The 17,973-nt window shown below is 33.5% G+C and overlaps 1 protein-coding gene across 1 annotated transcript; it reads left to right on the top strand.

The window, feature by feature from the left end:
- Positions 1-503: 503 nt before the first annotated feature.
- Positions 504-17,365, top strand: LOC110619699 (phosphatidylserine decarboxylase proenzyme 2). Its single transcript, XM_021763242.2, has 21 exons — positions 504-885; positions 1,002-1,081; positions 1,431-1,455; positions 2,436-2,495; positions 3,528-3,596; positions 4,305-4,394; positions 4,474-4,524; positions 5,204-5,287; positions 5,852-5,943; positions 6,678-6,833; positions 6,945-7,029; positions 9,222-9,333; positions 9,610-9,710; positions 12,089-12,136; positions 13,356-13,502; positions 14,377-14,472; positions 14,940-15,014; positions 15,116-15,208; positions 16,120-16,206; positions 16,293-16,343; positions 16,971-17,365. The coding sequence occupies exons 1-21, from the start codon at positions 673-675 to the stop codon at positions 17,118-17,120; spliced, it is 1,965 nt and encodes a 654-aa protein (XP_021618934.1). The 5' UTR covers positions 504-672; the 3' UTR covers positions 17,121-17,365.
- Positions 17,366-17,973: the final 608 nt, after the last annotated feature.

Below are 17,973 nucleotides of genomic sequence, written 5' to 3'. Positions count from 1 at the left end.
ATCTTTTCTCAAAAATCTCTATGTTGAAAAAATTATATTTTAGTTTCTCTACAATTCTAGAATCTTAACACTGCGGGCCCAGCCATGGGGCCGAACTCTGAGCTGTGAGTAATGAGTATGCTTTCCGCCCTACAATGAGTGGCAACGGAGAGTGCATACGACCACTGACAAGAGACGCTGACTTGCACTACCACTAGCACTACCAACTGCCATGTGGCCAAGAAAAGCAATGGATGTTAATACGTGGCTTTGACATTATCTTTTCACCTAAACCTTTGTAAAAGATTATCCCTTGATTAAATAATTAAACTTTCAATTGTTTCTTTTAAAATTAACTATTGTAATCTCAAACTAATAACATTTTAAATAGTCAATAAATAATAGATAATTTATTTTAATTATTATTTTGATGCAATTTACACTATTATTATATCATCAAATAATAAATAATAAAAAATAATATTTTGACTCAAACTAATAATTGTGGAAGTTGATATCGGTGAGTGGGGCCACCGGTAAACCGGAAAAAAGTATTCAATCTTTTTCTCCCATTGTCCGGAATTTCAAAAGATATTCTGCGTGATCTAATCTCATGCACAAGTCCACCTACTGCCTTCACTTCACTATTCAAAGTGTATCAGCGACGGCGAGGCGCGAGATAGAGTAAAAGAAATGGGTCATGGAAGCTCCAAATCTCCTCCAGAGGTCGAGGAAGAGTCGCACTCTTCTCGACCGAAGCAGAAGCTTCACATCCACGGTCACCACCACCATCTCCGTCGTATCTTCCGTCGTTCTCATAGAAATGGCTCTGGCTCCGGTACTTCTTGTCTCAAACTCGTCACTGCTGAGGATTTTGCTGGAATCGCTCTCCTTTCTATTATTAGTGTATGTTTCATTTTATTTTCAGTTTTCAATATATGATGTCTACAGATTAAGGAGAGATGTTTTAATTTTGATTAGAATTATTCAAAGGAAATTGAATTGGAAATTGCTGGTTTTAGGCCGAGATGAAGTTCAAAGACAAGTGGCTTGCTTGTGTTTCTATTGGAGAGCAGACTTTCCGTACAGAGATTTCTGATCAGTTAAGCATCTGTGTGTGTGTGTGTTTCTAAATTATGAAGGAACTTTGAATATAGAAGCTTTGATACCAAATTAAATCAGTATATTGCATCTTAATTTGTGTTTTTACTAACATGTTTCTTGTTTCATGTTTCTATGATCTGATATTCGGGCTAAGTTGTCAGCCTAATGTTCAAATTCTTTGTTGCAGGGAAATATCGTCTTTTCAGTCTTCATTGTGTGGCAGTTCTTTTTATTCTTTATCTGCTGTTTTCTTTCTTTTTTTTTTTTATTTATTCTTTTAAGGTGTCTCTCAACTTGTCTTTTAAGCTCTAGAAAAGTTGACTGGTTGTATTTTGATTGTGGTGCAGGACAGAAAAGCCTGTTTGGAACTCAGTGAGTACTTCTACCAAAAATATTTTTTGTGGTCGCTAAAACTGATCAGTTCACTTATTTTCCACTTTCTTTCCATATCCACTAGATTGATTAAGGCATGTTATCATGTGATATTGTTAAATAGCAATTTGGTCGGCACATACTGCATTCTGCATTCAGCATTCACATTAACTGTGCTTCAGCTCCAGCATTAAATTTTAATTTATATATATTCAATTTGATGGTGTAGTTTTGAGGCTTGAAAATGTTTTTGCCATTTAACCACATTTTTTGGGACACTAATAGAAGGAGTGCTACTTTGACCCAAAAAGTCAGGATTAGAAAAAGCATCTAGCTATTCAATTTATACTATAATTCCATGAAAAGATTATCAGAAAGTGGATGTTAGCCTGTAAAGAGATTGTATTGCATTTTGAATAACATTCCTATTGATTGAAGAAGAGAAACTGCTGTGACTAGAAATGTGTCCAGCAACCCAAGCTAATCTTGTTACTGATTTTCCATTTTCTAAAAACTTAGAAGGCAGGCAATGCACAGCTCTTTGACCTCAGGGGAACAACAGTTAGCATAAGTTTGCTAACGTTTTGTATCTGATAGGCATTATGTGACATTAATGCTGATGTATAATTTCATAGTTGTTGAAGTGAACTAGTAATCTTTTAGCCACATTATGTTCAGTGGTTTACGCTGCTCCTACCTTGGCTCATTTTTTCAAATCTAAGTTCTGTTAAAATCACTTTATAATCTTGATGAATTAAAAATTAATTTCACGTTTTCTTGATGGTTTTTTCTTTATGGCATGAGAAAGATATTTTTTTCAAAATTTGTCTTTCCATTCAATCTCTTAACTTCTCCTTTAGTGTGTTAATCAGCAACCTTTTCGAAGATACAAGTAATGTATTGTCAATGAATTAATAAACTGCGGAGATTTTAGTGATTGTGTTGCATGTTTGAAAGTAGCTCTCTTATTTCTTGCACAGGAGAAGAAGCTTCTTTTGGAAAAGAATGGGCCTCATGTTGCTAGGATCTCAGTATTTGAGGTAAGCCATTGGCTAATTGGATTATATGTTGTTCCATAATAGCTTCATAAAATTGATTTGATTAAGAGATAATGTTATGTTATGATTGTGGGTCCAATGTTAATTTCACATAAGTGAGTGTTAATGGATGAAGAGGCCTAGTATTTTTGCCCTTTTTAGTGCTTTCTGGAACAGGCATGATTACTTTTGGCGACGGAGGGCATCTATTTTGGAATCATTTAATAGAACCTTTTGATGATGAAATGTTTCATTTAGAAAACTACAAAAATAAAGTATTGGATTTGATGCAAATTTGCAACTACTCCTTGGTGCCAAACTGCTTCAACATTGTAATGAATGTTTCAAAATATGGGAGATTCCACTCCATGGTTTTAAATATCAACTGTTTCATACTGATTCAACCAATACCATTACACTGTTTCTGATTCCAGTATTTATAACTGAATCAGCTAAAAGTTTTTTAAACTAATTTCACAGAATTGGCAGCTGATTTAGTCTGATTTCTGTACATTATTTCCAGTTATGTTATTTAAAACCATGTTCAAGCAAGTACTAAAAAGCCATGCACTATAAATCATCCATAAAATAACATATGCAGTAGGATATGATTTGCCAGTTTTTAATTTAATCTCATTTGATTTTACTTCTTTAGTCATAGGTCTTATGCTTATGAAACCCGTTAATTACAAAATCCTCCCCTATCACCAAATACCAAGTTCTTCACTGTTTAACTTTGGAAAATATTTGCTGTTCTTAAAAGGCGAAAAATTTACTACATGTCTATATATTTGCATAATGAAAAACTATGCAATGGACACCACTCAACAGAATATTGTAGAAGTGTACTGTAAATTAAATTTCCTACGTTAACTTAAATACTTAAATATCAATACCATCTCATTCTGTAGAATTAATTGCATAATTGATCTTTGATTTAAATTATTCCCGTTGGTTTCTGAGTTGCTCTCATAGAAATGTGGTGATGTAGAATTTCTTGATTATTGTTTACTTCATCAAAGTTCCCATGTGCAGACTAATAGGATATCAAAGAACAATCTCATAGGCTATTGTGAGATCGATCTACTTGAATTTCTATCACGAGTAAGCTGCTTGACCATTAAATCACTTCTCAATATAAGTATGTGGATATGTATTTTTTTCATCTGTTGAGAAATCTGGTTTTCTTACATTAATGGGACTTCATTCATTTTTCTTCTCTTTTTCTTGTTCCATTTCCAATAAAAATCCTCAAAAAGAATATATCAGCTTTAAAATTTAGCGTTATTTTTCTTATGTCTATCAAAATGAACATATTAATCTTTGAAGTTTGTGAAGAATTTGTTGAAACACGAAGCAAAATGGAGAATAATTGTGCTTTTGAATAAATCTTTTAATTACTTGTCTAAGTGCTTGAAATTTATTGTGAATTTTACTATGTAAAGACTTTTAGCTAGTAAAAATAGGCCCAAGGTAATTCATATGGCACCATTACTTGCAAGTTCTCTTTTCTAGTTGTCATTTGACATGGGCTAGCATGGTTCTACTCATCATTTGTTGACATTATATTGCATGTGGTAATAATCATGCTTGTTCTTTCCTTTTTTATTTATAGCTGTTGGCATCATGCATGGCATTATACCTTGAGCTGTTTATTTTTGACTGGAGAAAATCAGGATTATCATATTGATGACTGCATGTCTTCTGGATATGGCATATATAGAACTGTTTATGTACTCTCTCTCTCTCTCTCTCTCTCTTCTTTAGTTTATGTTTTTCCTTTTCTTTTTATGTATTTATTTTTGTTTTCAGGATTCGGATTCTGATGTTGAGGTCTTTGAACTTTTTGATCCTTCATCTGGCATTGTTGTTGGCAAAATTTCTGTTTCCTGTTCTGTTGAGGTGTGCAATATGCAACTTATAACTTGTATGGATGTTGGAAATTGATATTACTTTTAACATTATCTAAAAATATTGGCAGGATCCAATTGAAACGGAGAAACGATTTGCTAGACGCATCTTGTCAATCGTGGTATGATTTATGTGTACAATTATATTTCTAATTGGCTATGGAAAGTGGTGCTACATCTATATTGCTTTGCTGTCATAACTCACATCGTGACTGTGTAACATAAACTGCTGCTCTTCTTAACCTCTATTGTCGTTATTGATAAGCTTTTCTAGAAATGTTTCTGCTTTAAAGTAACAACTATAGTGAGACATGAATCAAAAATTGGGGAGAGAGGGGAGGAAGGTATTGGGGTCAGGAACAAACCATATTGTTCATCCTTTTCTATCAGTTGGAAATCTACATCCTTTTGATGTGTTCATATAACTGAATGTGCTTACTAATTCTGCTAGATGTTTTATACTTTAATTCGTTAGGTCCATTACAGTTCATAACTCAAAAGTTATCCTCATTTATGAAGATGTTTTTATAGGTCAACCTAATGGGGCAGTTACTTTAATAATTATTTTGCGCTGTATATATTGCATGCGGTTCAGTGTTCACCAAAATATGGATAGACTTTAATAAAGCGTATTATTTTTCTTTTAGTTTATATTTATGATTAAATCTTGGAAGAAGTTCATTTTATTCTCTTATATCTTTTCATTGACAAGGAAATATATTTCATCGCAATGTACACATATTTCATGAATCTGTTATGACTTTTTACTTCTCTATTTCTGAACCCCGGTACAATGCATAGGATTACAATGGAGATGGACAGCTTTCATTCTCAGAGTTCTCTGATTTAATTAAAGCTTTTGGCAATCAAGTGGCAGCTAAGAAGGTTTGACCTTATATACTTTCATTTGAACTCTTTATAAATATTTCACAAAATTTTCTCTGAAATTATAGGCATATTAGCCATTTGTGTTACTTTGGAGACCTGGATTTGGGTTTAGGATGTGAATTTCAAAATTGTAGATTTTGTAGCTGTTAGAATATAGAAGAAGAGAGGATTTGTGAACTGAAAGCTTGATTATTCTCTCAAGCTTGATAAGGATTTATAGTACAAATACAAAGAAGGAAGCTTACATGATTATAGAAGATCCTATTACATAATTACATGCATGATTATAGCCTATTACAGCAGTGAATCAAGGAACAATCAAGGGTATATCTTAACAGTAACTTCCAAATATATTTGAATATTCAGGCTTTGGAAATTGTTAATGGAATTTCTCTACTTTCAATTTTGCTTTTGCATGTGTTTCAACTTTGAATACAACAAATTTGGGTTTTGGGAGTAAGCCTAGAAAGTTATCTGGACTAAAAATTATCTTATATGCTTTATTTTGGAGTATTTTCTAGATATTCATTGTCTTAGCATTATGTTTACCTTGTCTACTAGAAAGAGGAGCTTTTTAAAGCTGCTGACAAGAATGGGGATGGAGTTGTGAGCATGGATGAATTAGCTGACCTTCTTGCTATTCAACAAGAAAAGTAACCAACTTTTATATTCAGAGGCTGTGAGCTTGAATTAAGAATATCATGAATTACTATCTACTGCATATATGCATTGATGTGTTACCTCTACAAGATGACTCTGTAAATCATGTTTCTTTCTCTTCTTGCCATGGGAATGGTTGAGAGAGGGTTGTGAAGTGTTCCTCTTCCCCTTCCCTGGAAAAGATTCCTTTTTCTTTTTATTGTTTAGTTTTTCATGTATGTGACATGCATATCTCAATGTACCTTGTGATAATTGTACAATGTGAAAATCATTCTTAATCTGTTGCATTTTCTGCTTTATTTGTCACCTGGTGGTATGTAGAAGCTGTATTGATATTGAACTCCTTCCACCTTGTTTACCAACCTGAAAGGCCTTTTTTTAAAAATGGTGATTATTCTCTTTCTAATAGGTTGTTCTTAGAGCTCTATTAACAACAGTTATTTGCAATGTGGCTCAGCCACCAGAATAGGGTTTCATTTTGTTATCTTGATATCAATTGAATATTCTTGGCCTGTCCATTGAATATGTTTAGTGAAGGCCTTTGTTATTCATATCAGGCTCACATTCTTTTCTCCTTTTTCTTTTTTTTTTTTTTCCCTTCAGGCACTTGTCATTGGGCAACTAAGAAACATGCTTTCATCTTTTCCTAAAAACTTTTGAATAGCATGTGATTACATTCCTACATGTGTCTTAGCGTACCCTTAATGTTTGTTTCTTGCAATTGCAGAGAGCCTCTTATTACTTGCTGCCCTGTTTGTGGTGAGATTCTTGAAGTTTCTGATAGGCTAAGCACAGTTGTCCATTTAAGTCTCTGTTTCGATGAAGGGACTGGAAACCAAATTATGACTGGAGGATTTCTGACTGATAAACAGGCTTCATATGGGTGAGAACTTTGTTATGTTGAGCCTTAGAATTGTAACTCCTCGTCTTGTAATCGTTGGTATTATATTAGTTTAGCATTATTTAGATGCTTATCAGAACTATTTTTTCTTAGATGGATGTTTAAACTGAGTGAATGGGCACACTTCTCGACTTATGATGTTGGTTTGAACTTTGGGTCCAGTGCTTCACATATTCTGGTATTATTTTTGCTGCATCCTTTTTTTGTATCTCTCCCTTTATGTTTCTATCTGGCTTCTGGCAGCAGTTAGACTTTGATATTTTGTTCTTGTGAAGCTTAACTTTGATGTTTGCTGATAATGGTGATAAAAGATAAGTTAGTTGAGTATTTAGCTATCCAGTAATTTCTTTTTATGTGGTAGTAATGGCGAGTTTTAAGCCACCAAGTGCTTTCTATCAATTTGTTTTTAGTGCTTTGACCCCTTCTTTTCCAAGCACTTTTAACATTATCAAATGAGCAAATCATTGAATTTAACATAATCATCTTTCTGTTGCTCCTATTGTAACTATCATGTTCTATAAGTTTTTGGAATTTCTCTCTTAAGAAGTTCTGCTACTGGAGAATGATATGATTTGAAAATGATGGGGGTTTGGTTTTCCCATTTTGTTTTTGTGGATAAGAGGAGGGTTATTGCCTAGTGATGGAGATGCATGTTCTCTCTCTCTCTCTCTCTCTCTCTTCTTCCCATGATTTGTAGTTTGTACATGAGTTAATGTTGACCAGTACAAATCTTGCTAATTAGGAAGGTATTAGCTACTAAATGAGCAGATTCTTTGGATTCTAATTAGGCTTGATTGTAGGGATTTATTCACTACCATGTTGCAAATATTCCTAATTAGGTTGATTTTTTGTATATAAATACCCAAAACTTGTAAAGCTCAATACAATTGAAATTTACACCGAAAATTTGTCCTAAAATTGTTCGTAGTATCAGAGGTTCAGAGCCTGCTCATCTGTTGGACCTCCTTTAATTATTTCACGCTCCATTGAAGTTCTAGGTGTTTCAGGGATGTGTTGAATCCTACATCAGTTCAGGATAAGGATAATGGCCCTTTAAAGAGGCCCTTCACCTAGCTTTTAGAGCGAGTTAGACCTAACCTAAATTTAACGGTTAACGAATAGTTATATCTTTTATGGGAATTGGTCATAGATCTTACAATCACAATGGAATTCTTCAATAGATGTTTATAATAGGGTAGCAACAACAATAACAATGACGACAACTAAGCCTTAATCCCAAAATTTTTAGGGTTGGCTATATGGGTCATTTTCTCGCCATTCAACTCTATTAGATACCATGTTGCATTGATATTCAAGACTTGTAAATCCTTTGATACAACTTTCTTCCATGTTAGCTTAGGTCTATCCCTTTCCATTCTCACTATGTACCCTGTTAATTTATAAGTAACAAGATAAACCAAACAAAAAATTCTCATATTACTGGGGATAGAATTAACAGGGTCAATTTTGACTTTCTTATTATCAGGGAACAGAGAGTTGACTCCTTCCAAGTGATTGAGACTAGTAAAGGAGTTAAAATGATTGGGAATTTCTAGCAGTATTGCTTGTAGGTTTAGGTTATATATATATATATATATATATATTATGAAGAAAAAAAAATAACAGGGACATAACAGGATTAGAGATCAGGTCTTTGGCACATGATATGCCTCTACAATAATTGATGTTAGGACTTGAAATTTTAAATAGAAAAATTCCTAAGTAACTCCAGAAGGCAAAATTACAGTCAAGTAAATAGGGACTAACCACCTAAAAGTCATAAGCTTTGAACATTTTTTTTCTAAAAAAAATTTGAGACAATTTTAATGTAAAAATAGCAAATTCTTGTTTGATCTTTTGATTATGAGTTGCAATTGTGGCCAAAAGGGTGCATCCTTGAATATCCATTTGATCACAATTGCAAACTCTTATTAAGTTTGGGCTACATTGGAATTGGCTGCTACTGTGATTCAGGCCATAATTGCTAATTGGCATAAAATATTAAGATTTTAGGTTAAAAATGAAAAACAAATATGATTCTTCTTAATTCCATTAAAATTCATTTTTTATTACATGGTAGAACAGCTATGCTTTAATGTGAAATTCAGAACTACTACTGATCTAACCTGGTGACTTAACTTATAAAGCAACAAAAGCCTGACTGAAGTTTAGATGCCGATCCCATAGGACAAAATCTTTAAGTTGCTAAAATTGGTAAGCACTTGAAAATTGAAATTTCCATTTAAATCCTTCTGTGTCTAATACATTTGCATAGAATATCAGGCATTTTTTATTCTGTTAAGTTCCTTTTTTTTTCCATGTGGCACTTATATCTAATGCTCATAATTAGCTAATAGCTTGTTGCTTTAGGTATTTGATCGGAGAACAAAAAGACTAGTGGAGGAGTTAATTGATGGAAAGATTGTAATGTCAATGAGAGCAATTTACCAATCAAAGATAGGACTTCAACTTATAGACAAAGGTACAAGTTTTTCCTGCAAGATCACCCTTGAGTCCCCCAAAAGCATTCTCTCCTATCTTTCCTTGTCAGCGGTACACACCTTTCCAGGAACATGTTTACTTATCCCTTGCACCAATCCTCCTTGTAATAATTCTGGTATCATACATCATACATCTTTGTCACGATCCAAAAATATGGTTCTAAACACTTGAAAAGTTCAACATCAACATGAGAATTGTGGATGTATACTTCTCTTAATTGCAGTCCTGCAATTTATGATTGATAATTTGGATGCAGGTGCCAAAGAACTCTTGATTAGCATTTCTGAGAAGCAGGGAAGGAAAATGAATTCTGCCGAGTCTGCGAATGACATTCCCAAATTTGTTGAATTTTTTAAGGTATTACATTCTTGGCTAACAAGTAAATAATCTGACTGTAGTAAAATTGACTTCATTTATATGTCATGGCTGTTTAGTTTAAATAGAAAAAAACTTTGAAGAGTATCTAGTGTGCTTGTGTCATGGGGTAAGCTGGGATCATTTTTCAGCCTTCACCAGACCAGATGAGTTTCTGTTCTTTTAAATTCATCCAAGGTAATGATACAAAATGATATGCAGGAGCTAGTTATTCATTCTATGATTGATTGCATGCTGATTCTTATTTTTCTTGAAGGTACAGAAAAATAGCTTATCTAATAAATTGATACTCTTGATTTTTTGTTCTCTTGGTTGATTTACCACAAAGGAGTGCTCTAAGCTGAGGTTTGAAATATGATGTTCATTTGCATTTTGTATCTGCTATAATGCTCAAGTATGATGCATTGTCTTTTCTGATACTGTAAAAAGGAGATGATGAGTTTTTGTCCTGTAAGAGAGATAAGGAAAAAGATGATAATCTCTACTAAATTGTTCAGTTTCCTGGGATATAATTTGGTTCCTTATTTTTCATCTTTGCTTTTCATAGTTTGGTTTATGCTTAGGATGGTGGTTAAAAATTTAAGTTGATAGGAAGTTGAGTGGAGTTGCACCACGGAGGCTGGGGTGGGGTGGGTGAGAGGATCTTGTAGCATGGTCCATGGGGTGCTTGGTGTTGATGGAAGGATCATGAGGCATGGGAGCTTTTCCTTTTTGCATATGCGTAGTGGAATCTGATGTAAGGAATATTGCTGGCTGTTTTAACACGTAGAGTATTCTATTGTGACTCTTGAGCTTAAGTCTAGAACTTTCTTGTATCATCTTTTTCACTGTATTATTGTGTTCTTGCTCTTAACATGAGTATCTTTATGTCAGGTTTTCGGGTTTGTCATGTTATTTCTATTTTTTCATTCTACTTTTTGTTGTTATTAAGAAAATTTTATTAGAAGGGTTCATGTTCTTCACATGAGTTTCTTTATGTCAAGTTTTTGGGTTTATCATATTTTTTCTATGTTTTCATTCTACTTTTTGTAATTTTGTTATGAAGAAAGAAAATTTTATTAGAAGGCATCAAAAGAGTCCAACGCAACTGCAAATAAGAAGATCACAATGAGGTATAACAAGTTCTGATGAAATATTGTTGCCTGCTATACAGTGGAGCTGTAGCCCAGTCAAAGGATGTAAATAACACAAGTTCTATCAAAATATCGTTGCCTACTACAAAAATGGAGTCGTAGGCCAGTTCTTTATGAACAAAGGAGGTTTTCTTTCTCTTAGAAACCTTTATGGCTCATTTTTCACAAGGACAACTCTCCATCCCATGGTTTTGAAAAATTAATGATTGAAATTCTTTTATATCCTTCCTCTTCTACCCATATTCTCATTTTTATCAGCTTCCACACTTTTCAGCAGTTTCAAAGGCAATATTTTTCAAGTTTTCTCTTTCCTTTTTCTTTCATATTCCAATTTTCCCTGTATATTTCTCATATAAGCTTTAGATTCAATATAAACTACTGCATTTCCAAGTTTATTTCTTCTAAAAGATTAGTTAAATTTTCTGTATTTTAGTTTTTAGTTGCTGTATTTTTCCTTTTTTTAAAAAAAAAACATTTTGTAGATTAAAGTATTAGTTTTTTGTTAAAATTGTATTTTGAGCTATTAGTTTACTTGATCTATAAAGATTGTATTGGTTTTTCTTATTATTTAACTTAAATTAAATAATTTGTATTTAATATGTTTATATTTATTATGCATTTGTGCACATTGTTTTGAATTAAATCTAATCAATATCATTTCATTTTATGAATTTTGTAAATTGATTTGAAAAATTTGCGTAGCGCCAGACCGATACCGTTACCGTTACATTACTACTGCCATTACGCCTGTTTTCATTACTCGCGACCGCAACCGTGGCTGCGACCACGATTTAAAACCATGCTCCATCCCTTTTAGGAGCTATAGTGTACTGGGATTTAGGATATGAAACCTTTGGCACTTCATTTTAATGAACAGTTAAATACCAAGAGAAAACTTAGAAACCGAGACTGACTAGAAGATGATTGCCTAACAGCTGGTTAATTTTGGAACCTTAACCTCCAATAGTACCATGTGGAGGTGGATATAGATTCTCTTCATGTTTTCCCTAATCCCAACCAAAAGGACAAACCTTGGAGGTAATGATGTTTTACTCATGGTAACACTTTAATATCCATGCTATGGCATTCATCTCTGTTTACATGTCATAATGTTTCATTATCCTTGGCTACTTCAATGTTTTATTAGATATGGGATTATATTTTCTATTCATGTCATCTAAAGTACGCCCTTCATTAAGGTGGTGATATTTGGTTATGGTGTTGTAGGATCAAATCAATTTGGTTGAACTCAAGTATCCTTTGGAATCTTTTAAGGTAAACAAATATATATTGAAATCTTCATGTGCACAGATCTATTCTCTTCCTTTTGCATTGTGTTGGCTTGATTTGTAGAAATTTTTTATTGCTTATTCTTCTTTATTTTTTTGGACAATGACTGAATCCATTTGGTGTACATTGTCCTCTAGTATAAGAATCTGTCGACCGCAATGCAGATCTTGATTGCTTATAGACTTCAGTTATCTTTGAGACATCAATAATCCTTGAATGATATTCAGTATGTTGATTTGCTGTAGCATAAATTATTGATGTAGAAATTTGGCACCTCAAATGGATATTATGTTGATAGCTTAGGTAATTACTATGTTTATGAACAAACTTGACCCTGACTAAAGCGCTGAACCAAATCCTTGGGAAGCCAAGGATCACCAGTGTTGTTTAAGGTGAAAAAAGGCGAGAGGCGAGGTGAGGCGCCAGCACAAAGGTGACGCCTCAGTCCACTAAGGCACCAGATGTGATGCCTCATCGAAGCTAGGCCTTTTTTTGAAAAAAAAAAAAAAAAACTTTTGAACAACAAAAGAGAAATTCTAGTCTCTCTCCTTCTCTTTCAAACAGCATACAACACTTCTGCAGCAACTAAAAAATGCAAATTTCTTACTCTTTCTTACTCCTAATACCATCAATCAGGTTTGTCTCTCCTCCTTTCTCTTCTTCTTTCTCCTCTTTTCTCTCCCTATTGTACTTGCATAGTTGCATGTCTTCTTTTTTTTAATTTTTATCTCCTCTCCTCCTTTTTTTCCTTACTTTCTCATCCTCTCTTCTCTCTTTGCTGGACCTGGCACAGCAGCAAATCCTCTTTTTCTTTTCCCTTCTTTTGAAAAAAATTCTCTCTTCTTCTATTGCTGCAAATAATATATATATTTCATTTGAACATGTATTTTTTCCTTTAAATATAGGTGTTCATTGAAGTGTTTATATGCATATATACGTATATTTAAAATATATATCAAAATTTTGGCTTTGTTGCCTTTTCTAAAAAGATGTCTTTTCGCCTCTCGCCTAATGCAATAGGGGATTTGATCGTCTTAGTGTTGTCTCTCACCTTGATAACACTGGGATTTGGACTCCATATAATTTGGAGTATTTCATTTGGATCACTTTAACCTGAGAATTCATAATTTTAATGCCAAAGAGTGGTTACCGTTAGTGAGCTGAACTCTAATAGATTGTTCATTTGTAATGTTTCTACATGCAGACATTCAATGAGTTCTTTATAAGGGAGTTGAAGCCTGGTGCAAGACCAATTGCTTTCATGGAACGTGATGATATTGCTGTTTGTGCAGCTGACAGCCGTCTGATGGCATTTGAGAATATAGAAGATAGTTTAAGACTTTGGATTAAGGTGTTTCTAATACTTGCAACCTAAAATCATATATCTCAGTTTTTTCTTGTTCATCCTTCCTTGGACAATGGATTATGGCTTGTTTTACAAGATACAGTTTCAGTTGAAAATTGGCATTTTACAGATAAAGAATGATTTGGGGAAGAGTGAGTTGTGTTGGGCTTTTAGATTTTACAACTTACTGGAATTTTTTATAGATATGGTTTACTATTTGGATTCTGTATATGGCAAACTATGCATTAATTTTGCAGACAGTAAATTATCTGGAGATTTTCTTCCTTTAATGTATTCTTGCTTTTTTATTTTGTTATTTTTAAGAAATGTTTTTCTCGTTCATATTGGCTAAACCTCTCTTACCAATTTTATGGCTTGTTATGCTTTCATAATTCCCTGGCAATGCTTTTTAGGTTTATGTGGGAACTAAAATTATCTCTGTTTCAGTTAATTCCAATGTTTTTATTATGGTAATAGTAGCAACACTACTGTAGATTTAGGCCACTAACAAGTAACAGCAAAGTTTGTACTTATTATTAATGTCTCACCTAGAATTAACCGTAATTTGTAAGAGCTGAAGTTGGCAATTTGTTGGAAGAACCTGTGGTGATTGGGAGGTCTTTAGACTTAATGCTAACAGGAACAAAACTTGATAAAGCTTTCCTCTCTCTCATAACAAAGTCATAAGACACTCTCCTGGTATTGGCATGAAAGGCTGCTTAAAATTTGTGGAATCACTGTAAGCATCAGGATATAAATGGGTCATCTAATTTGTAGCTATATCTTTTCATCTCTGTGAATATTCTTATGCATTCCTATTTATGGATTCTTTTGTTATAATAGTTAATTTCTGCTATCATTTTTCTTTTATAATTACCAGGGCCAGAAGTTTTCTATTCAAGGCCTTCTGGGAAAGGAAATATGTTCTACCAATTTCGTTGATGGATCTTTGGTCATATTTCGATTGGCACCACAGGTATTTGTTACAAGCTGTGTATGTTACTTCATGATATGAATATTTGGTTTGACAACGTAAATTTTGGAAGAAAACAAGAGAACCAAGAGCTTGTTAGGTCCAAATGATTTCTCCCCCTAAGTTCTAAGGGAGCTTGGATTTGAACCTACATATGCTGGATGATCAAGAAAGTTTATGTTAGGATATAGCTGCACTTCAATCTATCATCAATAGTTCAATCTAATAGTATGAGTGTTGAGGGTATAAATGAGGGAGAACTGTGGCAACTGGATAGTGGGACTTTCTCCACTAATTCATGTGTTCGGATGTGTATTTGCTCTTCATTTAGGTAGTCAGAGTAAAACTACTAGATTTTTCTCCACAAATGCTCTTCAGCTGCCTTCTTGCTTTCTGAAGATACTAGAATTTCTTGAAACTGCATATGTGATTTTTGCATTTTCTGGCCTTATTTCTTTTCACGGTTCCAGGATTATCACCGCTTTCATTTGCCAGTTTCTGGAATCATTGAGCAATTCGTAAACGTCCCTGGAAATTTATACACAGTACGTGGACTACTGCAACTTATGAGCATGATTGGCTGTTCCTGATATTTTTTTCATTGTTATAAGATTGCCTCCCTTATGCCTACTGTTTTGCTTGTCAGGTTAATCCCATTGCTGTCAATAGCGAGTATTGTAATGTTTTCACAGAGAATAAGCGAGTTGTATCAATCATTTCTACTGCAGAATTTGGAAAGGTTTATCGTCACAAACTCACAATCTTACAATTTTAGTGTACCTCTTCTTACCTGTAACATAGATTAAAACAATAAATTCATTCTCAAAGCAAGCAATAATGTAATTCGCTTGCTTGATGTTATAGAAATATGGATACAATGGCACCCTGATTTTAGACGTTGCCCTTTTTCTATGGATTGGGTTTCATATATAGTGCAACTTGGCTAAACCTTAAAAAACTCAATTCCAATGTAGTTAGAGTTGTCTGCATGACTCTCTTTTCTGTTCTACTTAATTGGGTGCTCAATGCACAGCTTTCATTCCTATACACACACACACGCTATTGGCAATTTGGCACGTCTCATTTTCATATAATTCTTATGGTTTCCCGATGCTGGATCATGGGTTTGTTTTTTACTATGCTCCTATCTGAGCAAAGGCCTCCTCTTATTTTTCTGAAGTCTACCCGCGAACATGATTAAGTTTTTTCTAAATGCAATAAATTTGGACGGCTGAATCACCATTTCTAAATCCTTTGTGGTTTACTTTAGTGACCATACGGCAATGCATGGACACTGTCATTTAACTTTTCTTCTAGTGGGAGAAAATGCAGTCTATATGTTACCTTGTTTTCTTCTTTTCATCTGGATTAAGCCCCAATCATACGTTGAAGGAAGGGACAATTTGTGATTTCAAGATTCAAGGATTGTTCAAAGTAGCGATAGACAAGTAGGCTAATTCTACTTAGGTTTGAATCAGATCTAGATAAAACTGCATCATGCTTGCCATATTAATGCCAGAGAAGTAAACCAGCACACTTGCTTTATTCTCTGGACAATGAAGTGTTTAGCTTCAAATCTTATCTTAGAAGACGGTGTAGTTTTTCATTTGGCTAGCCTAGATAAATAATTTCTTCTTATTTTTGCTTAAGGTGGCATTTGTTGCAATTGGAGCAACAATGGTCGGCAGCATTACCTTTTTGAAAAAGGAGGGCGACTCCGTCAAGAAAGGAGATGAGGTTAGCAATTGAAGATTTTATGCTTTTTTTTTTCCCATGAATAAAGGCCGGTCCTTTTAATTGGCATTGCATGTGTCATGTTACAGTTTGGATATTTTTCATTCGGTGGAAGCACAGTGATTTGCGTCTTTGAAAAGGTTGGTACTAGATGAATCCTTTTCAGACGTATGTTCCAATTTTTTGACTCCGATATATAGAATATGAAAACTATTATTTGGTCCCTGGGGTATAAAAAAACTTATTAATTAATTATTCGATTTTGAAAAATATATTAAAACATTTCGAAAGTTTTAAAAAGTATCATGGAAAAGTTTAAAATGCTTTCAATGTGGAGGGATTAATTAGTAGATATTTTTTAAAAAATGAGAGACCAACTAATGAGTTTTTGCATAATATAGGGACTAAATAATAAAATATTTAACGGTTAAAACTAATTGAATGATTAATTAGTAGATTTTTTTTAAAACTTTAGGTAAGTAGTAATGTATTTTTCACAACTCAGGAACCAACTAATAAGTTTCCTCGTAAGATCTAAATAATAAGTTTCATTGATGTCATGATCTCTAAATTTATATCCATATATGAATTAATTGAATTGTGTATAATTGTTGTTTAAATTCATTCTAATACGAGGTCGATCTTATAATAGCTGCACCCTTTTCAATTTAGTTGACCTTTTGAAAGTTTTAATTAAAGCTACAAACACATAGATGTCATTTAGCAGTTGCACACATTTCACATCTAATTAGAGGGATATCATGCAGGGTGCTATTCAGATTGATGAAGACCTCCTAGTCAACAGTGCCAGGTCACTGGAAACGTTAGTTTCTGTTGGAATGAAGTTGGGTATTGCCACGAGGAAACAATCAGGAATTGATTTGCCAAACTTGGAAAACTGTGTGTTGGAAGATTGAGAGAGCCACGTAATTTTGATTCCACATAGGCATGTGGAATTCTATGTAAGTGTTCAATATCACATAGGCATTAATGTCCATTAGGATTAATGAATATATGATCTCTGTAGCTTTTACTGTTCAGTAGAATTAATTCCATTAGGAGCTGTATCCAAAATTGCTGTGATTGTGTTAGCAACCATTAGCTTAATTCAACTATGGTCCTTGTGTTTGATTGAAATAAATACTTGGCAACTTATAATCTATGATTATGGCTGTGCGTAAAACCTCACGTATGCTTTGTCACATTTACGTTTCCAACTAGGTGTATCAGTTAAAAAAAATACTATATAGTTTGATAAAAACTTGCACATTACTCTTTATTCAATCCTTTTAATTTTAAAAAAATTAAGCAGCCATTAGTCATTCCGAGCCTCTAATCCAAATGCCCTCCAAGAAATTAGCTCATACCATTAAAAAAATGGTGGAATCAGCATTCTATTTTTTAAGAAATAATTTTCTATATATATTTAAACAAAAAAGGCTAAATTGTCTAAATATATGGAATTAATTATGAAAATTAAACTGTGATTGGAATAGCAAATGTTCTACCATGTTGGGATTGATAAATTTTTTATATATACAACGACACGATAGTTAATTTTAAAAATACTGAAACTAATGGATAGGCTTTACTAAATTACTGGATTGTATTCCATTATGGCTTACCTAATACAGGCTTAGGGAAGTGGGTTATTCTTCGAAGTTTTTGCTGTTTGGGAATTGTTTGATTATCTGATGCTATATGTTAGAGAGATTTGGAAGATTTAGATTTCCTCAAGCGTGTCTTTCTGCTTCCTTTTCAAGACTAAAT

The sequence above is a fragment of the Manihot esculenta genome, chromosome 7 (assembly GCF_001659605.2).
Source record: "Manihot esculenta cultivar AM560-2 chromosome 7, M.esculenta_v8, whole genome shotgun sequence".
Taxonomy (NCBI): Eukaryota; Viridiplantae; Streptophyta; class Magnoliopsida; order Malpighiales; family Euphorbiaceae; genus Manihot; species Manihot esculenta.
This window is presented reverse-complemented; position numbering and strand designations above follow the sequence as displayed.

What these genes read in the sequence shown, in the direction of transcription:
- LOC110619699 (XM_021763242.2), top strand. Translation starts at nt 673, where the DNA reads ATGGGTCATGGAAGCTCCAAATCTCCTCCAGAGGTCGAGGAAGAGTCG. An exon ending in CGTACAGAGATTTCTGATCA is followed by an intron (nt 1,082 to 1,430) that starts GTTAAGCATCTG and finishes ATTGTGGTGCAG; the next exon opens with GACAGAAAAGCCTGTTTGGA. An exon ending in TATTTCGATTGGCACCACAG is followed by an intron (nt 14,473 to 14,939) that starts GTATTTGTTACA and finishes TCACGGTTCCAG; the next exon opens with GATTATCACCGCTTTCATTT.